Here is a 22,480-nt window from a genome sequence, read left to right as displayed (position 1 = left end):
CCAGTGCACACTATTGTGCACATATTGTCTCAATTCAAAGAGAGACTTGACACCGGACAACATTAACACACATATTACCCAGCAGTCACCACTGCGTTGCTGACAAAAATATCAAAAAGAGTAAGAAATTACTAATTTAAATTGAAAAGTTTGTATAGCGTGTTTATAGATTATATAGCTCACACAGAAAAAAGCATATAATTTTGTTTTACGTATCTGTTTACTAAAAAAAAGAAAAAAGAAAACCGTGACATATTTTTAAATTAATTTTCTGTTTTTAATCATTCCTCTTTGAACACAGGAATATTTCCAAGGTGGCAATCTGAACCTCTTGCAAGGGCCCGCTCTCTGTGGGCCCCTCCACCCCCGGGTCTTTATTTAAGCCCGAGCTTTTTTCGTGTAACCTTTTGGATGGTTCTTACAACAGATGACAGAGTTAATGGTAGTGATGGCCAAATGAAGCCTCATGAAGTAATTTCTTTACTTTCTGAGCCCACTACATGGCGCTCATGGTTTAAAGAGAGAGGCTCAAAGAATGGCAATTCAGTGTGCTTTCAACCTTTTGTTGAACAAAAAGCGCCATCTAGTGGGCTCAGAAAATAAAGAAATGAGGCTTCATTTGGCCATCACTAGTTAGAAAATAAAGAAATGAGGCTTCATTTGGCCATCACTAGTTAATGGCACCTGTTACTAGTGATGGCCAAATGAAGCCTCATGAAGCATTTTCTTTATTTTCTGAGCCCACTAGATGGCGCTCATGGTTTAAAGAGAGAGGCTCAAAGAATGGCAATTCAGTGTGCTTTCAACCTTTTGTTGAACAAAAAGCGCCATCTAGCGGGCTCATGAAATAAAGAAAATGCTTCATGAGGCTTCATTTGGCCATCACTAGTAACACGTTGCTGCACAACACTGTTTGGTGCGCGAGGCGGTCGCTCCCCGCTGCAGCTCAACAGTCAAAGTGCTGCATGTTAATAACCAAAATACAAATAAACAATCGAGCTAACAGTGAAAAATAAGATATAAATATGTGCTAATATACTTTCAGTAACTTGTTGCACACGTGTTATAATAAGCATAAAAATCAATAATCGATAAAAAAAATTCAAATTCCCTTCTTCAGAAGATCATACAGTAAATTTACTTTATAAAACAATAATAAAATGTATAAATTAACTTTCTAATTGCACTTGAAACTCTGGACACAGACACCAATATTTATAACTGTTTTGCCAACCAGTGTTTTTATATTGGTGTTTCTTTTGTTTGTTATTATTTATTCTTCTTTTGTTTCCAGGGAAACACAGAAATCAACGCTATGACAAAATGAATGAACAGTTCTAAAGTCATTCAGTCTTTCATCACACTTCACACCTTTAAATGAGCTCAGATTCAGTGTTACACATTCATTAACATGACCTTCTGTCACATGAAAAACATCTTTAAATAAATAAGCAAAGAGCCTTTTTACTGTATGTGATACATCATCATTCCCTCTCTAATATCTATTTCATATTTACTCATCTCCGTAACGGCTTATCCTGTTGGGGTTCATGGGAGGGCTGACACATTAGCCCTTTTTAAACAGGAGTTGTGCAAATTTGCAGGAAAGCCCAATCAGTGTTTTTTCAGCATTGGCAGCATAAAAACAAAATCGGGGATGGTGATGTGGGAGGGAAGCCGCGGCTGGTCAGTCCTTCGGTGATTCTCTCGTAAGTCAGCCCGTTCTTCACCGTCCCCGTCATCTGACGGTTAATGGCCTCTTCGTTTGCGAGGACAAGGAGGGCGCGCAATTCCTTGTCTCCCCAGTTGCTCATCTTTACAGTGTCTGTCAGGTTTGTGTTTCCCTCTTGCTACTAGCTGCTCGCTAATTCCTGCTATCAGCTGTTTCCTGTTTATCCACCGCCAGTGGCTCGCACGTGTGGCGTCATCAACAGCTCCTCCCACAAGTCTTCAACAGCTCCTCCCTAAACGCTTGCAGCTTGCCGGCAAAACGGCCCAACATTCGCCGAAAATCTGGCAGTGTAAAAGGGGATATAGAGACAGACAGCCATTCACACTCACATTCACACCTATGGACAATTTAGAGTCACCAATTAACCTGCATGTCTTTGGACTGTGGGAGGAAGCTGGAGCACCTGGAGGAAACCCACGCTGACATGGGGAGAACATGCAGACTCCGCACAGAGCTGTGCGAGTAGAGCTTGAACGCTTCATAAAGTATATTAACACAGACTCCATGAGCTGTTCGTTGTGGCAGCCGGCTGCGTAGAGATAACGAGCTCTCCTCCTGCTGATGTCATGTTCTTATCCGTAGCTGAGTGGGCACCAGAGAGCTTTTGTGGTTTCGACCTTTCGCAAATTGTTTTTTCCAGCGTATAAATGTCCTTTTTTTTTGATTAATCGGGAAAATTGCAAACAGTGTCTCAACTGTCCCCGGTCTCCCCTACACTGTGTGCTTGCAGCAGCTTATTAAAGTGAATAAAATGACAAACATCCTGCAGTACAAGGATTAAATATCTAAAATAAGTCTGTTTGTTGTGTTTTAAAATGCCAGTCTTGTATTCTTAGATCTGTGCAGCCTCACAGGGTGGTCACCGTTAACCGGTGTCGTTCTGCGCATGTCCTCTGCGGTCCACACACAAGACCTGGAGAGAGAGAGAGAGAGAGAGAGAGAGAGAGAGAGAGAGAGAGAGAGAGTTAACAGGGATTCATGGAGCATGTCACAGCACCAGTGTTTTCTATGTCTTCTTGTCCACGATGCACTTTAGGATTTCAATAAGATGCGTGTGTGTTTCCAGATAATCAGTTTCTTCCTCGCCGTAAACTTTTACTGCCAGCCGCTCCGAGCTCAGGGTGAGTCTGTGTGTGTGTGTGTGTGTGTGTGTGTGTGTGTGTGTGTGTGTGTGTGTGTGTCATATGTCTGTAATGCATTTCTGTGAGAAATAACACAACAGTGTACAATTCAAGCTTAAAGCCATCGGCTCTTTGCAGCGCTGCAGCTCGGGACTAACTTGTTGATCCACTGACAGCTGGCATCCTGTTGGCTCCATAGGTTCTAAGCAGTGAGAGCATCGCGCCAAACTCCCTTTGCAAACCTTACAATTTTACGTTGCCTTGCTTGTAAGTGAGCTTCACCACATCGCAGAGTAGACTTTAAGATGTCTTGTGAATCAGTGACGTCCTCTGGTAAATTCGGGTGACAAAATATCAAGCAGCCTGCACTTTATAAAACAAAACCTGTACGTTTTATCTCATTGACAATGCTAGCTACCGCCCACCCTGGCGCGTCTAGGTGTGAGCTGACTGTGGGAATAACGGGAAAAAACTATTGTGAAAGTTAAAATTCAGGCATGTTTAGAGTATGTATTGCACGCCGAATTAAAGAGTGGACCTTTGATATACTTGAAAGGTTTTTAGTGGTGGTATATTCCCCGAAAAGCAAAGCAACGGTGAATTAATCATTTTTGGATTGAGTGCTAGCATGAGCTCTGTCGGTCCGGGGGAACCTCTGGGGTTAGCATCCTGTGTAGCGTTTTCTTACAACAGGAAAATCTTTTTGAAGTTTTATGGCGCAGTTAATAAACCAAAGGACGCCGGGTTCCTCGTGTTAATAACGTAACTTGACTGCTGGTAGACTATAGTCGCTTTTTAAAGTAGATTTGCTCGGTTGCTTATGTGACAAATCGCCGGGGAGAGGAGAGAAACAGAGCTGACATAGCGGATCGGAAAAAAGTGAGAAGGGACCGTTACATGCGAAACTCCTTTAAGAATTTAACACTTTTACGCCTTTTTGGTTGTTGGCAAATGTGCGCAGTTTCTATGAATAATTATTAACACATTTAATGAAACATTAGGACGTGTTCTGCAATTCGGCATCCACCCCAAACCTCAAAGCACATTTAATTACCTAAAATACCTCCTGTTTTAACAGTATTCCCATATTTTAATGTCTCCAAAATAGCAAGCACTTGCAGGCATTCAGCAGAAAGTTATTTCAATTAACAACAAAGACTGATATGTGATTATCAAGGCTGAAGATTTAATCCCAAATCCTAAATTCACTAGTTTCTGAGGTGAGCAAGAGGAAATAAAACTGCCTTGTGTTTCAGTGGAGTCTGGCCGCTGACAGAAAGAGCAGCATGTAAGCAATATGTGTCTGTTTGAATAGTGTGTTGGCTTTTCAGGGTGCTAATTAATTCACTGGGACTTGTTAGACAAACACAGAGGTGTGTGTTGGTGCTGCAGGACAACTGGCCATGGAAATGCTTTCACTTGTTAATTGGCTGAGTCAACATGGAGCTGCCACTTTGCACTTTGTTGCTACAGTGTTGAGCCATTTGGCGAGACGTCTTCTCAAGAGACCTTCAAGCTGTTGCCTCTCTTTGCTATCACTTTGGCCAGTGTGTATCCTCGCCTCCTTTAGTGGGTGTTTTATCCAAAGGGGCTCCATGGGCAGGGTTATAAATTGGTCTAACATGCTGGTGGGTAGGTCTTTGATGTTCACTCCATATGGGTGCAGGATGTGGATTTGCTCCGGCTAAATATTACTTTGTACAGTTTTTTCTGTCTGACACATCTGCCAGGAACATGAAAGAAACACAGCTCTTTAGATCCTCATTTGGGGTGCACATTGTCTCCCAATGTGACGGCAATAAAGGTCCCAGAAAATCCAAAAAGGTGTGTAAATAGTGTGGGAGAGTGATCGGGAGGTTTTGCCCGTCGGATGATAATGGCTTCTCCTCCAACTTCCTCCCTGCACTTATTTTGTGTAGAAATTCCATACGTTCCATACTTCTCTTTCGAGTTTTTGCGAAACTTGTCTCTTTCATGTTGTGATTCGGTTATGGCGGCTAGCCGTGAGAGAATGCATCTGGAACCAATTTGACTCCTCAAAGCAGAAGGGGAAGAGGAGGGGAAGAAGGGAAGTGAACGGCAGCCCCCTTTCTTTCCATGTCCACTGCGAGCAGCCATGGGCCTGAGTCCTGCAGACTTAATTATAGTTTTGTGAACACAAGATTAAAGTGTAGCATACAGAGTTGGATTTCTTGGCCATCCCTTGGTGTAGTGATATTTGGATTTGCTACGAAATATAATGTCTTTCCAAACCAGCAGCCTGTTGCTAGTGTTTTGTCAAGGCTAAATATAAAGAAGGAGAAATACACCCAGAAGATTAAGGGTCAGCTCTTTGGTTGACAGTTTGTCTTTCTGGGCAAATTAGCTTCCAGTGACTGCTGTGTTCCCCGGAGAGCCACTTTGCTTTGGAAGTCAGCATCAACAGTCTCATTTACGTCATGTTTTTTTTTTGTTTTTTTTTAATTAAGCCAACTGCAGATACGTAAATGCATCTGCTCAACGCTTGTGTAGCCAGCTAGTATTTAAATAAAGTAGCTCTGCCCCCGTCATCAGGGTCCATCAGTGGACTAGTCTCCTGCATGTTTCTGATATGAATGTAATGATTAAATGATATATTTTGGTGGTTTGAGTTGAAGGTGTGAGAAAGAATAGTATCAGTAACATTGTTAACACTGTGCTACATTACAGAGAAATACAAACCGTACTAATGAACCTTCATTAATATATGTCTGACTGCTGAGCGTGGACACTTCCTGTGTCTGTCCTTTCAAAGTAAAGTCACACATGGTCCAGTCATATAGGTTTGGATGTATTTTGACGAGGTGCAGCTCACATTTTCTTTTTCTGCGACCAATGAAATCTCGCAGACTAATGACCTTTCTGGTCAGCCCTACAGTAGAGTTAACTGTTGCCTATCTGAAAACACTTGGGGGAGTTGCTGGTAACATACTGGTGGCAACAGCTGTCAGCAGCACATCAGAACAACACCTCTGGTGTTTTAGAGTACGTCTACTTAGAGCCTCCTCTCCCTGCTGCCAGACTAAAACAGAGTGTGTAAAACTCCTGCTGTAAACCGAGCTTTTCCAAAACAATGACATAAGCTGCCCAGTGAGGGTCGGGGGCTGTGCGCCACAGTGCCAGTCACGTTAAGAGGACAAGCTCACTTTCTCTGTTATCATTGTTTAAAGGGACAGTTCACCCAAAAATCAAAAACACATATTTTCCCTCTTACTTGCTATTTAGCAGACTAGGGGTGGACGATATGGCTCTAAAATAATATCATCATATTACACGATTTCTGTGTGCGCACTGTGAAAGAGGAGAGGGAGCGACGCTGTGCTGCTGCCAGAGGAGCCGCTGAATGAGTTTATTCCACACTACTGAAGCTGCTCCTGTTTTTGGAACCACCGCAGAGTCGGTAAAAATAGTATACTGTGTACCTGAGCAGGTAGCGTACAGTGTACCTGAGCAGGTAGCGTACTGTGTACCTGAGCAGGTAGTGTACTGTGTACCTGAGCAGGTAGCGTACGGTGTACCTGAGCAGGTAGCGTACTGTGTACCTGAGCAGGTAGCGTACTGTGCACCTGAGCAGGTAGTGCACAGTGTACCTGAGCAGGTAGTGCACGGTGTACCTGAGCAGGTAGCGTACGGTGTACCTGAGCAGGTAGCGTACTGTGTACCTGAGCAGGTAGCGCACGGTGTACCTGAGCAGGTAGCGTACGGTGTACCTGAGCAGGTAGTGTACAGTGTACCTTAGCAGGTAGTGCACAGTGTACCTGAGCAGGTAGCGTACCTGAGCAGGTAGCGTACTGTGTACCTGAGCAGGTAGCGTACAGTGTACCTGAGCAGGTAGCGTACTGTGTACCTGAGCAGGTAGTGCATGGTGTACCTGAGCAGGTAGCGTACTGTGTACCTGAGCAGGTAGCGTACTGTGTACCTGAGCAGGTAGTGCACAGTGTACCTGAGCAGGTAGCGTACGGTGTACCTGAGCAGGTAGTGTACGGTGTACCTGAGCAGGTAGCGTACGGTGTACCTGAGCAGGTAGCGTACGGTGTACCTGAGCAGGTAGCGTACGGTGTACCTGAGCAGGTAGCGTACGGTGTACCTGAGCAGGTAGTGTACAGTGTACCTGAGCAGGTAGCGTACAGTGTACCTGAGCAGGTAGTGGACGGTGTACCTGAGCAGGTAGTGTACAGTGTACCTGAGCAGGTAGCGTACAGTGTACCTGAGCAGGTAGCGTACAGTGTACCTGAGCAGGTAGTATGCAGTGCCTTAATGAGTACTTAATGAGTAGTATTTTTACATCGTAGTAGTATGACTATAACTAAAGTAAAGGAGTGACTACATCCACCATCAAATCCTAAAAGCTCGTATCTGTTTTGATTTCAGGCTGCAGCAGTCAAGATATTTAATATTTCCTGAATTATTGACTCTGTTGCTTTTTGTTGTATAAGACATAAGCAAAGGGATGTTCCAGTATAATTATATTTTCTGTTCATTTCCTGTACTTCCTGTCTTCTTCCAGTAGCCTACCTGTATCATGTTGTGCATACTGTATTTGGTACAGGCTGTTTATCTCTGCGTTCTCCCCCAACATGATTTGTTCTGAAACACTACAGTGGAAAAGCAATTAAGTTGTGACAAATTTCCGTTTAATCTGAGCGGGCTACAGTCGGCTCGACTGGGCTGTAACTCCAGTATTTCCAAAATAAAACTGTGTGTGTTCGGCTGAATGGAAATAGTTTGGAGCAGGAGTTGTGGAGGCTGTCGTGACTGTGTGAGTGTGAGCTGACTGGAGACAACCAGTGTGATGTAGTGGCAGAGTCACACATCAGTCTGAAGCTGGTGTGCATGTTGTCGCTGCAGAACAAATGACTTCCTGAAACACGGCGACGTCCCAGACTGCGGCAGACTGGAGTGGATGCATGCTGATGTCTCTTTAGCCCCTCCAGCCTCCTACTACACAACCTCTGTGTGTCTTACCCTGTGTTGTGACCTCTGTTTATGCAGTTAAAGTCTGTGCACTTTCCCAGCAGTGTTCCTGTCAGTGGTGGTATTCTTTCACAATCCTGCTTGATTCACAATTTGCGATTTAATCACTAGAAAATGGGGCCTTATTCTCAGGTTTTCACTGCAGTGCACTGTGTACCAAACCACTGACTCATGTCTTTAATTGCAGTATAAAGGCAGTTAAGCCGATGTGTTGTGCAATTGCATTTTGCCCAATGCCTTCCGCCTCTCCACATGGACTGTTACTCACCACTCAAACTTGATTGGCCAATACTGTTGGGACTGCACATGGAAAGTTAAGCTAAGTGGCTTACACGGGCACACTTACAGAAATGTTGAGTAATGTCTTTAGAAGTAAAGAAATGATTGATGAAATGAAGCTCTCTGTCTGGCCAGAAAGGAATAAGCAGACACAAGTGTGTGGGAGCAAACGACTTCAATTTGAAACAGGAAGTGGCAGGCAGTCATCCAGTCACGGACTATAGTTTACCTTGACTTTCGCTTACACAGCAGGCTCCCGTTGTTGCAGTTCAGCCCAAAAATTCATACAGTAGAAGAGAGCCGTACTATAGATTGTAAAAGTGATGGGCGTAGCTTCCGTGACGTCACCTATTGGTTTGTGGACTCCTGTTTTAAGCCTTGAGTTCGGTATTTTGGCCGTCGCCATCTTGTTGTTTTAAAGCCAGAAGTGACCATATTTGGACACAAGGCTGTAGCTGTGGAGGAGCGAGAGGTGGAGCGTACTGAGAAACCGAGGACACTATCTGCAGACAGTCTGTCACTCAAAGCAGCCCGTCCTTAATCATGCGTAACTTCAAGCCTTAATAAAGTGTAAACAGGAAATTAGCTATAGAGACCAAAACCGTTTTAAGTATCAGACTGTAAACATGTTTATTTCTGCTGTAAAGTTTGACATTTCAACATGGAGGTCTGTGAGGACTGACTCACTTTTGGAGCCAGCCTCAAGTGGACGTCAGAGGAACTGCAGTTTTTGGCACTTCTGCGTTGGCTTAATTTTCCAGCCCTTGATGTTGCCGCTTGAGCTGCACCCACTGATCAGCTCCTCCCTTCCTTCAGCTGTGGTCAATGACATATGTCCCCGTGTGACTGGTGGAAGCTGTGCAGCCTTCAGCCACTATCGGAGTCAAATGCTACCGATAACGTTGTTTGTAAAACATTCAACCAGCACTGATTACCAAAAGGAGAATTTTTGTAATTGTGGCGGCACCAGTTCTGACACTAACACATAAAGTCAAATCCAATCTTCCTCTTAATCCCTCCCCAGTTTCTGATGAGGTGGACATGATAACCCTTAATACACATAACCTTATTCATCCCTACAACAGGAAATACTTTTTCCCTAACCTGATATGAAGTGTGCGCTGCACATGTGAGCATTTTTGATGATGGCCTCCGTCCAGTCCTTTGGTCTTATCACATTTAACCATCTTTGTTTTGTTGACAGGCAGTGGCGGCTGGTTTTGAGCCATGACTCCTTCTATTCTGGCTCCCAATAACACAACAAGACAAACACATTTTAACACTCCTATGGAGCCTACAGCCCTGTGGGGGAGAGGCAGCTGCACCTCCAGCTGATAACATGATGTCATCGTGACGTCGGCCCTAAAAGGGTCCATTAACTCTATTAATTGAACTTATAGACATTTAAACACCTGAGTGAATGTAGCTGAAACGCTGACCAGTGAATTGTCCTCTCTGCCCCTCCCTCTGTTCCCTTCCTCTTCCTCACTCTTTGGGGCCATATGCCCCTCATTATGTCATTTCCCATTACACACACAAGATACAGTAGGTCAGGTCTTCGTCCTTCTTTGATTCTGCTAATTGAATATGAAATGAGAGGGCAGGACGTACTCTACCATCTGGGTGTGTGTGTGTCTGTGTGTTACCTAGTTTACATCTGGTCAGCATGTGACTGGTTACAAAGGCTCCTTATGTAACCATATATATAGACACACCGCAAAGTGTGAGATGGTTTCCGGATACTGAGACGCACGTCAACACATCACATACTATAACAGTTTTTATGACGTTTATTATGGCACACTATCTGTGACTTTTTGTGACTGTTTTTATTGCATACTATACAATGTACACAGATTAATTTATTGAGTTTGTTGCCCAAGTTGAGACTTGAATTTAATGCATCTTCAAGACAACCAATGAACATAATAATGAGCAGGTCCAGAGGGCTGCACCATGAAGCAGGTCGGACAGAGCCAGGCTCTCTTTGCGCTAGCTGCTCGACACAGCCTAAAGCCCCAGTCAGAGATAACAGATACTACAAAGGTGGTTATTGGCTCTGTTAACCCAGGCTTTCTTCTCCTTTCTTCTTCTTTGACTTGCTGTTAAAAAAGAAGCCTGAAGCAAGATTTACACTTCTGCGTTGAATCGATGCCGTGCCCTACACCGTAGCCTGACCTCCTCAGAAATGAAATAGACTTCCTGTTTATTTCTGTAAGCTGACACCATTTCCCTCAGTGGAAACAAAGCTTGTATTTATTTTAATTTCACAGATAAGAAACAATAAATTGTGAAGACAATAAAGCCTCCACAAAAATAGCATGTTAAGTCTTGTGTGTGATTTATCCTGGCCTCATATGAGCAGAGGAAATCTCTGCTAGCCACTAGGCTAATTTATACAATGTAAAATGCCATAGGCTTGTGCTAATAACGTTAGCATGTTGTATTTGTTTGGAAAACGTGTTTAGTATAAGACAGTTGTTTTGTCAGTGAACCTTGTGAGCTGTAATGGAGCCGAATTTTGTAACGTTACCTTTGTTAAATGTTGCTGTTGTCCCTGGCTTCATATGAGTAGAGGAAAAGTCTGCTAGCTGCTAGGCCAATTTATACAATGTAAAATGCCATAGGCTTGTGCTAATAACGTTAGCATGTTGTATTTGAGGGTAAAATGTGTCCAGATAAAGACAAGTGTTTGTCTGTGAATGCTGCGAGTTATAGTGAAGCTGATTTGTGTACTTGTGTTTGAAATTGTCTCTATTAAGCCATGTTTAATGTGTGTTTAATGTGTGTTGAATATGTGTTTAACGTGTGATTTGAATCAACTAAACTTTATAGCTCTGTCTGACACAGACACACCACTGCCCAAAAATAAATAATCACATCGGCGTAGGCTACAGCATAGGGTCTGAAAGCTGACGCACAAGTATAAATTCGCCTTGACACAACACTCTTGACAAGTAGACAATTAGCACTATGTTGCCAGGTAAAATCCCGCATGTCTTGAGCTTGGAAATTTGTGTGTCTGAAGTAACAAAAATGCACATCTATCAATAAACAGTAAGCGAGGCACATTTATTCTGCAGTCTGCGGTGTAGAGCCAAACTCAGTTAAAATAAAAAATTTAAGGACGTAGTTTACGAGGACAGTAAGTCCTGTGACAGTGCCCTAAGTTTCCTCGACCAAGATAAACATCAGCTGCACTCAGTCCACACTGAAGCTAATGATCACTGTGTTTTCTTTGCCCTCTCGACTGTCAACATGTAGCGGCTGGTGAAGTAGTACTCATGTTTGCCTAACACCCTGCAGTGAAGTCTGCTAACCATGTCCAAAGTATTTTATGGTCGCCTCATGCTGAAAGTCAGCTCATTAGATTTCCAAACTTTACTGATTAGCAAACTGATAAACTGATGTAACTCTGGCTTTCATATTATATTTGAGAACTACAAGTCCATCAGAGGAGAGTATTGAGACGGAGCAGGACATCGGCCTGTCCCGCTCCTCTCCCTGAAGTTTCCTCACGTCTCTCTCACAGATGTCCGTCTGAGGCATCTGGCAGACAACATTAGTTCTGTGTCAGGGACAAGTAAATGTTCCACCCATCAGTGTCTCCCGCTGAACACTGTCAGAGACGCCGAGGGAAACTTGGTAGAAGCACAAGTTTTTCATTGCCTCACATGTCACCAATTTTCTCACATGCTACTTTTGTAGGATAGGGATCACTATCAGATCTCCCCGAATGTCATTCCTCGTGTTAAAAGCCCCAGAAGTGTTTGAATGATTCTCTGGGTGAAGAAGAAAACAGATGTAGTTTATCTGCTCATCTTTTTACAGGGTGAACCACAAATCTGTTTTCTGCCAAACATGCTCTGCTGATCCCTTAATGCTCAGCTCCTTATGGCAAATCTCAATTAATCAGTGCACAGGAAGTGACCTTTGACCTCCACCCATTAAACTCTCCCCCCACAGCGGCCCTGAGGAATGCAGGAAGGAGGGCAGTAGCATGTGAGAGGCAGCTCTGCTCAGTGTTTGCTCATGTGTAACACACATGTCACTGTTGTTCCTCTGTGAAGCGTTGTCATTGAAAAAGTCAGTGTTCACTGTTTTACGCCTTTAATCAACATCTGAAAGGTGAAATCTGTATCGTGATCTTCTCAGTGTGTCATCTGCACGGCGAGTGTTGCTAGATGTTAACAGGGACACATTAACCATGGCTTGCTGTGCTGCTCCTCAGACTCAGAATTATTTTGTCTCCTGTCCGTAGTGGCCGGAGAGAGATCCCCTCCTGACACAATCCCAGTGTAACACTCAGCGGTAACATGTGAGTGTTGTTTCGAGACCCTCTTCACTGTAAGGGCCTGTTCCAATACCCACACTTCCCCTAGAAATATTGGTTGTGCGCGGTCACGTTTAGTGGTTTCTAACACTTTAAATCAGTCCTAGATTCCAGGGGAGCCCCGACCCACACTTTCAATGAAGTGGAAGATGAAATTTCCCAGAACACCTTGCAAAGTCAGCAACTTTGGCAAGTTTTGGAAAACAATTTGTTACTGTACGATCAGAACAAACAACAGATGGTTGGACTAGTGTAAACTCATCAGCAACTCAGTTAAACACTGCGTCAAAATATTTAAACAAATCGACTTACCCGAACAAAACCGATCAGAACTAGAAGACGTCGTAGGCGCCTCCTGTTTTCAGCATTTCCTCTCCGTTGATTCATCAGACGGAGAAGAATAAACATAGCACACGCCACAAGGTGTCTGTTTATTACTTTACATCATTATAGCAGCTGTAGTCAATTAAAGCTGATTTTGTGAGTTTATCAGGCATGTAAACTTGTCACCTTTCAGCAAATTCACCGTTTTTAATCCAAAGTAGGTCACCTACGTGATCGCCTTTTACATTGAGTACATTTACATGGACAGTTTAATTCCCTTTTCATTCCTATTAAAAGTGATCTTGTAAACACCTAATTCAGAATGAAAATGGCCAATGGGACTGAAAATTCAATCCGATGTAAGGGGCTGGAATATTCCGTTTCTAATTCCGAATGAAAGAATTTCTCGCACTTGTATACACTCATTCCTCTTTAAGTTCATTCCAGTCTTTCTGCACATGCTCGTTTCCTTGCCCTTCTGGCGCGATGACATATATAGCGCGCATAGCAACGGGCTGAGATAGAGCAGTCGGACTTGTTGTACTCACTGGTTTCCATTCGCCACAGCACGGTCTTCTGTCTCCCTTCTTCGACCTTCTGCCTCCCTTCTCCTTCTCAACAGACGAAGCATTAGCAGAACAAGGTTGTTGTCGTACTGCTGCTTCAAGAATATCAGCAAAACAAGCCTGAAAGAGGCACTAAGAACGGCGTCGTCAAGCATCTTGTTATCCGGAGCGAGGACTACAGTGTTTTCTTCCGGTAAACGTAAACGCGTAACATCCGCCCCGCCCCCTATCCAATCAGGAACCTTCCCTGCCCCAAACCTTGCGCACACCTGAATAAAGGCGATTAAACTGATCTCCCGTGTAAACCCTCATTGGGAATGAATATTTCCCATGTAAACTACCTGGAAAGACTTTAATTCTGAATGATTTCATTCAGATTTATTTCATTCGGAATGAGAAGCCATCATGTAACGGTAGCCAGTGATGTGCAGGGTCCAAAAACTGCAGAGACAGTCCCTTACAATCCTAAAACACAGGCTCAACCTAGGGCTGGGTGGGATGGCTAAAAATGTCAGATAAAAAAGTCAAATAATTTCTTTCAAGTTTAAAGGCTGATTTTTATGCCGATGATAGCTGTGGCCACAACACAAACAGCCTCAACCTGCTTTGTAACATTATCTATTCATTTAGGGAATATGCGCTTATATCAAGTATTCATCACTGCTGTTTTATGGATGGTGACCAGCTGACATTGATATGAAATGTTTTAATTGTGCGACAGCAGTGACCGAAAGAAAATGACCAGAGTAGTGTCTCAAAGTGTTTTTCATGTTGCAGATGAGCTCACTAGTCTTCAACATAGGACGCCATACATAGTGAGTAGGGATGCGTGCAACTAGACGTCTAAATGATTAAATGTTGGTTAAACCAATTAGTGTTTTATTCATGTACAAGGCTGCTTAACTGTCATGCAGCTGCTCGCCACTAGTGGGTGCTACAGAGCCATCAGACAGCAGTCCCCCTCCCTGCAGTAATGCTCGAGTAGACCGGAGTTTTAAATCGGAGAGATGTCCTCTCACAAAACCAGCGCGGTTTGGCAGCACTTTGATCTAGAAAATGAATTCAGCAGCAATGAATCTTTTTTGAGATGTTATATTATTTGTTAACTTTAAGTGAGTTGTTGTCAGATAATGTGCAATAGTGATGGCCAAATGAAGTCTCATGAAGCACTTTCTTGATTTTATGAGCCCACTAGATGGCGGTTTTTGTAAAACAAAAGGCTGAATTGCCATTCTTTGAGCCTCTCTCTTTAAACCATGAGCGCCATCTAGTGGGCTCAGAAAATAAAAGAAAATGCTTCATGAGGCTTCATTTGGCCATCACTTATGTGCAGGGTTTACATTCATACTGCACGGAGCAAAATGCCTCTCATTTCAGCTGGAATTTAATTATAATTTGTTGTTAAAATGTTGTTTTATTTACTTTAATGTTATTTTAGTGGTTAACTTTTAACTGAGTTGCCGTCATGTTCACATTCATACCGCACAGCGCAAAGTGTCTCGTACTTCAGCAGCATTTAAAATCCGACATGGTTGTTGAAGATTGTGATTAAAGGCTTCAAAGGGCTCTTAATGCACACAATATTTTTTGGGATGTTTTAAATACTTGACAATAAATTGAGTTTTCGACTTTTTAGACTAGTCGACTGGTCTTATTTAAAGTTTTTGTTTAGTCTACAGGGAATTTAGTCGCCTGGAACACCCCTACTAGTGAGTAAAGAGGAGTGAATGTGTGAAGGAGTCTATAGTTGTACATTGTCTTCCAGTTTTGGCAGCAACCTTCTTGTTTTAACTTTGAGCACAAAATTAAGTTGCAAAGAAATGTTTGGCGAACAGTGTGGCTCATTAACACTGTCAGGAAATATGAAATATCACAAAAACGGCAAAATACACAGGAGTGGGGTTTTAGTCTTTCTCTTTGCAGCACTTCGCAACAATTAAAGCAGACGTGATTCTCACCGTGAAGGATCAGGCTACTTCCAGAAAGTGTCAGGTCTTTGCAAGTCGTTAAAAATCCCACAGTGAAACGAAGTTAATCCAACAGCTGCCTGGAAGGACGGACACTCAAACACTGCGCCATGCTTTGGAAATTTTCTGGCAGTGGTGTAAAATATATGCAGTGTAGTTAACGGGCAGAACCACAGTGGTGCTTTCAGATGAGCAACTGCTCAAATGAATGAGTTTACTGTGGTTAATGGAGGACTGAATATTTAAAATTCTTTAAAGCTGGTGTATGATTGTCTGGGTGGTTGGGGTTCTCTGCAGTCCCTGCTGATAGAGTGATTTCTTCTCCTGGATAAATGCGCTTCAGTCTATTTCCTGCCATCCTTTCACACACTGCTGCACCATCCAGCCCATTCATACATCATAACCTGTTCAAGAAAGTTTAATTGAGTGCTTTCTAAAACCTGCAAAAGCCCTGAAAAAGAGTGCCAAGCCACGCTGTTGTGTCCACTCCTTCCTTCCACACACACAGGAAGCTGGCTGGCAGGAAACCCAGCGTAAAGTTACAGTTAAATAGAAGGGGGTGCACTGAAATTCCTCTGCTTATCGTCCCAGCTGCTGGCTCACAGTCTTGAGCGTGGCTGCTATTTCCAGATTGTTTGTCATAGTTGAAATAGTACTTTTCATCCCGGCCCATTTGAAGTGGGGCAGGCCGGTGGCTCTGATGGGTGGCACTTCAGTGGAGGGGAAAAGAAAAATGGAAGAAAATAGCTCTCTATTATAGTCTACATGCAACGATGAGTTGGACTGGTAACACCACAACATCAGGCTCTTTCCATGCTGAAGGATATTTAGGATCTTTACTCTCACTGCTGTGTTCGGCCTCAGTGTCATTTCGTTGTGTTCTATTAACTCACTTTACTGCAGCGGGGATCGACACACAGGGAACGCCAAACTTCTCTGTGAATGTTTTTTTTGGAATGTTAATGATGAGCCGTTCAGTATTTAGTTTACTGAATCAATTAGATTGTGGTTGGCTGTAATTATGTGCTGTAAATCACAGCTGTTGTCAAGTCACAGTTTTTAATTGTTCAAGACGTGAATGGGTTTAAGTTGTGTAAAACTTATTCTGGATTCAATGTTTCCATCAGTAATAATAATTGAATATATGTGGAAATGGGGTCCAGAAATGTTCCCACACGGCAGTTAGGATCACATCCAGGCTGCTTTCTGTGTGTGATAATGAACAAGAGGATGTGTGTGCAGTCATGGCTGATGCACTGTAAAAGCCAACGTAAGGTTCGGGGTTTTTTTGCGTTGCTACACGCCTCATGTTTCTGCGTTTTAGGCACCTGGTGTTTTTGCCGGAGCGCTCTGAACTCCTCAAGTTGGAAAGCTTCAACTCAGAGTGGAAAAGTGCCCCATGTCATCTCCACTTTCTTCCCATTGTATTATCAGATGATCTGAGAGGCGGAGCTTCTGTGGTGGTCACGACAACAAGTTTACAGTTGGTAAACAATGGAGGAGAAACTGGTGGTAGTGGTTGCTGGATACCCAGAGCTATACAGCCTGACGATAGACAGCAGGTTGTCAAACTGCCCCTGAGTCATCCTAAAATCTGCCTGTAAACGTCCATGATGGAGGAGAAGCTCCTGGACCAACTGGTGGTACTCCCCATGATCCAGCCTCTTCTTTAGGGTCTCATGTACCCACACAGATCTCTGTTTATTTGCTGACAGCCTCTCACCCTCAACCACAGCTACAGACAGCACCCTCTGCCTCAACATGGCAGCAGCTACACAAGAACAAAGCAATAGATTGATTACACAGGAAGGCGCCTCGCGTTTTGCATGGTTAGATTTTGATGGTCATGAGTCAAAGGTCAGGGTCACTGTGACCTCATCTGTCTCATTCTTGTGAACGCAACATCTTAAAAAACAACTTTGTTCACCGGGACACAACAAAAAAATGTATTATATTTTGGTAGTCGAAGGTCAAGGTTACTGTGACCTTGCATCTGTCATTCTTGTTGATTTGTTGTCTCAAGAACTTCTTGAGGGTGTTTCTTAAAATTTGGCACAAACGTGCACCCGGACTCAAGGATGGACTGATTATATATTGGTGGTCAAAGGTCAAAGTCAGTGTGACCTCACATCCATCTTGTTGTGAATATTTCAAGAAGGCCTGAGAGAGTTTCCAGAAATTTGGCACAAATGTCAAAAATTCCCTGATTTGGCTGTAACTCAAGAATTTATACACAAATTATGACAAAATTTCGTACAGATGTCTAACAGGATATAAATAATAAAGTGATGACATTTTCTACCTGAAAGGTCAAAGGTCAGCTTGACTGTGACATCATCATGTTTTAATGTCATATCTCAGGAACAGAAGGGGAGACATTTGGTCAGATACTGAATTGGTGACTCTAATCTTGAAACTGTGCTGATTGTATAGATCTTCTGTGTGTGAAGCATCCATGTTTTCACTGACATGGATGGAGACTGTCAGAAACACTGGACTGGTGGGTGGAGTCATACTGCAAGGTGGTCATTCCAGTTTTTAGTAACACATTTATTTTCTTACCTCTGGTCTGAAGACTATTAATCAATTTGTTTTTAATTCATCAAAAGATCATTTACAGTATTTTTCTGTTGAAGGAAATGTAAAGATAGTTTAAAATCAGTTCAGTCAAACATGTTAAAAATAGTAAAACTAATAAAATATAATAAAATAAATCATGACCAACAAAACAATTTTGATAAATGGCTGTGTGGAACAGCTGAAAAAGAAGAAGTGGAGGATGTGAGGGGAAGTTTTTCTGCGGAGAGCCAGAAACAGCCTCACAGTGATAAAATCTATCGATGAAACCTGAATCTGACATTGCTGCCTGTAGAAGTTTCACAACATTGCGTGAAATTTTCAAAGTGTCTGTTGCATTCTAAACTTCTGTGATTCATCCACTCCACAGAAACCACAGTGGCGTTTTCCATCCCAGAACATATTTCTCTCACTCCACACGCATCTCGTTTGGCTCGGAGACGCTCACCAGCTGGCCCAGTTCACCATTTTACACCACACTTACACCACATCCATGTCACCGCCGAGAATTCAGATTTGGAGTTAATGTGGAATTCTCATGCACTTTGATTGTTATTGCCCGTCAGAAGAAGCCTCTTCCTGCTGCTTGTTTTTCTCTCTTCCGTCTCTTTGATGGTATATGGTTTGAATGGGATGTTGTTTTTGGATTCTTGACATTGCTTCACACACATTGCACACATGCATGTGTGCAGCTCGTGGTGTCACTGACGCTCACATGTAGGGTTTGAAGCTGCGAACTCAATTTGACCATCAGGTGCTGAAACAAAATACAGCTGATGTGATTTGCAGGTGGGGACACAGTGTTGTGAGAGCCCCTGGAGAGATCTCAGACCTCACGCTGACTCATCCCTTAGCTCATGTGTTTCCAGAGGTACTTTCAAAAGCCTGTTTCAAGCAGGACATACGCAACATTTGTGACTTCACCTCTCTGTCAAAGTGATGGTCTGTTATGTAAATGTTCCTCACAGACATTCTTGTATTTGTCTCCTGGTGCGTGGGAGGGAGCAGTGACGCTGCTGAGTTGAAACTAATGACATGAAGGACGAAGGGTTCTTCATATTAGAACAGAATTTTCAGAAAATTAACAAAAGAAAATGCAAATGAATGAATCCTTATATCCATCACTGCTATGCGAGTTTTAGCAACTGGGTGCATGGTAAACAGCTGGTGTTGAGAATCCTCCAGTCGGGTGCTTTTTAACCACAGAAGAAGAGGAAGAAGAAGTACTAGATGGAAATATATGCACGATAAAATCAGCACGTCATCGGCCAAATGAGTTGTATCGGCATACCGGATATTGGCAAAAAAATAAAATTCTAATATTGTGCATCCCTGGTGAGATACGGTGTGAATGAAACTGTTTAAAAAATTTAAATTTCTCACTAAAATAAGTCGAGCTAAACTCTGACTCTTGTTCACTCCACTTTCTCCTCCTCCTCCACAGTCCAAGAGAACTGAGACTTTTTTTATTCTCACACTGGAAACTTGTCCGCGACAGTGAAATCACTTAAAAAGTTGTTTGGCCTAAGTCTCACTTCCAAATGTCGACACTGTCAGTGAAGCAATATTCACATCATAGCTGCACATGACTAACACCTCTGTGCTCTCAGTATCCACACAGTGCAAGAAGCTCTATAAGTGTAATTTGGATGGCTGAATGAAGTTCAACAATTTAGCAGAGGGGTACACTGTGCTTCATTCCACAGGCTGAATGTAACAATGTAGCTGAGGGGGAGTTCTTGTTCCTGTTGTGTGTACGCTGAGCCAGAATGGGGCCAGCGCTCATTAGCAGCCAGCCAGGGGCCTCATACTGTACATGACTGAATGGCCTCCATCATCCCTCCCCCTCCCTCAAATTATTATGTCACCTGCCATTGTTTGGAAAGGCTGTCTGTGTGTGTGTGTGTGTGTGTGTGTGTGTGTGTGAGAGAGAGAGAGAGAGAGAGAGAGAGAGAGGGAGAAAGAGAGAGCGACAGAGTGTGTGTGTGTGTTCTCAGTTCATTTAGGCCAGAAAGAATTCAGACAGATGAACAGAATCAGCATAATTCGGCCAACAAAAGTTGATTTTTAGCATTCACTCTGCTCAGGGCTGAGTTGTGTCTGGTTTTGAGGCTCATGTAACCACTGTTCATACTGTGGAGAGTTTTATTAGTAAACTGTAACTATAAAATGAAAGGATGTTTTGCTGCCTCTCACAGCAGCTGGAGCCTGAGAAAAAAATAACTTCATTCACTGGGCCGACTGCCGGCAACTTTTAAGGTGGAACGTTAACTTGTAATGTTACTCAATGCATGAGTTGATGACGTGAATCCATCAGCACACCTTAAATTTCACTGTGACAACTTTGACCATCACTTTAGTTTTTATATGACACACACTTTTAGTAATGACTTTAAAAATATAGATTCATTTGGAGCGGATTATGTGAAGGTCATATATTCTAATCCTCACTTCCTGTGGGCTACAGCAACACTAAACCCCTGAGCTTGCCTGAGAAGGACTAAATGCACAAAGCTGCTATTTTTAAATATCCCATGGAGAGAGACTCTCACTGCAGCCTGTTCTATTTTGTTGTGAAAATGTGGGCGTGCAGCCTCGTTCTGTGGACGATAAACCAGGTGCAGACTTCCATCTGTGTCACCGCTGATGAGGAAATACAGCGAGTGCTGGACAGAGCAGTGAGTGACAACAACCCCGCCCACATTTAAGAGGACTGTCTGAACACACCCAGGGTCTAGGTACCATGTCTGAAGGCTTACTGCTGGTTCCAAAGGTGCTGGACTGAAAGGGTTTTGTGGAGACGGAGCTATATACAGCTGTTGTATAGGTTGCCATGTCATTTGATGTAAACGTGCATAGTGCTGAGGAGGGGTGTGCCATATCATCTCGTTCACGATAATACCTGTATGATTTTTAATAGAATATGAAAATTCATATTGTGATTCTCGCGATATTTTGACTTGTTGATATATTGACATCATACTGTTACCCACGGCAACAACAAGCACGGCTGAAAGCAAAATTATGTCCGACTCCTGTGTGGTTCCAAAAAGAGGAGCAGCTTCAGTAGTGTGGATTAAACTGTGGCGTCCTGAATGTTTTACTTCTCTTACCGCTCAGAGGGAACTCATTCAGCAGCTCCTCTGGCAGCAGCACAGCGTCTCTCCCTCTCCTCTCTCACAGGAGTCGGTGTCGTCAAGGTTCCCAGCGTGATGATTAGAGGAGAAATGGCAGAGCATAATTTTTTCCTAATTTGTCATATCGTCAAGAATATCATTATTGTAAATATGCCCTGAGATATTGTGTTATTATTTTAGAGCCATATCGCCCACCCTCTATGCTGAGAGGATGAATCCCTCAGACTTGACTGTAACTCTAGCTCCACCAGCAGATAGACACGTCTGCCCATGGGTTGCATGTCATTTTCATTTAGCGCCGTCATCAGGTCAAGATGTTAATTTGTCCAATAATTTAGTGTATGACCCAAAATACCTGAAAAAACTTCCCCTCAATCAGTAAAATTCATGCAGGTGAGCAATGTGCTGTGAGAGAGTAGATATTATCTTCCAGTCCGCCTCCTCAGGTCTGAGTGCAGAGCCACAGCTCAGCTGGAGAGACAACCTCAGTTGTACATTTACACTCGTTGTTGTATACATTGAGTGAGGCAGGACAGGGAGAGGAAATCAGAGAACGGAGAATCAGCCTGCACAATAAACCCAGTGATCTGCACACAGAAACACTCCACGACTCCATGTGACCACATAATGGACTCTTTAAACCCTAAGAAGCTCAATTTAGGGTACAAAGCAGGTTTCAGCGTTACTCTTGATTATTCACTCCATTCATTATGCACACTCTCCACATCACACACACACACACACACACACACACACACACAGTGGAAGCCTGCTCCTCTTTAGAGCATCAAAGATGAGTGTAACAGACCCAGTGATGGAATCCAGATACCCCTGTGTCAGGCAGCTGAGGAGACACCACCGGAGGGGCTGCTCTCTTTCTCACACACACACACACTGATAAGCGAGTGCTTTGGTTTTCATCGGCCTGTGTCAGGCCTGTCAAGTACCCTCACTTTCCTTCAAGTCTCCTAATGTCTGCCAGCAGTGGTCAATTTGGGCGAGTGTAACAAAGGGGCTGCCGGCTGGAGGTGGGAGGGGGCAGGGACTGGAAGAGAGAGCTCCAAATAAGGACAGGGTTACAGCGGGATTTAAGGCTCTCCTCATTAGTCTCTCAGCTCGGTACAATACAGACACAGTTTGAAATAAAACAGTGTACAGTACAGAACTTTACAGTTTTTCAGTTGTACATTAGTGTAGCAGCCCAGACACAAGAAGAAACTTTCAACATTCTACGTTTCTGCAAACCACAGATATGTTACATTTGTATGTTTCATACATGTATCAGCGCTGCTAAAGTGACGAAGTGTTGGAGCTGACTTTGTCATTGGGAGGTGGAGGGGATGGTGGATGATGCAGACCTCTGTTTGAGTCCAACAAACAACAAAAACAGTTGTTTTTAGTAGAGCTGCCCCCGACTGAGAATGTTCCTAGTTGACCAATAGTTGAAGCCAT

The 22,480-nt window shown here is 43.2% G+C and overlaps 1 protein-coding gene across 1 annotated transcript in view; it reads left to right on the top strand.

Annotated features, from left to right (window-relative positions):
- Positions 1–2,661: 2,661 nt before the first annotated feature.
- Positions 2,662–22,480, top strand: part of reck (reversion-inducing-cysteine-rich protein with kazal motifs) — a 100,144-nt gene continuing 80,325 nt past the window's right edge. Inside the window, exon 1 of the mRNA XM_049565501.1 lies at positions 2,662–2,853. Coding sequence (XP_049421458.1) covers positions 2,781–2,853 — 73 coding nt within the window. The 5' untranslated portion in view covers positions 2,662–2,780. The remainder of the gene's footprint in view (positions 2,854–22,480) is intronic.

The sequence above is a fragment of the Epinephelus fuscoguttatus genome, linkage group LG21 (assembly GCF_011397635.1).
Source record: "Epinephelus fuscoguttatus linkage group LG21, E.fuscoguttatus.final_Chr_v1".
Taxonomy (NCBI): Eukaryota; Metazoa; Chordata; class Actinopteri; order Perciformes; family Serranidae; genus Epinephelus; species Epinephelus fuscoguttatus.
This window is presented reverse-complemented; position numbering and strand designations above follow the sequence as displayed.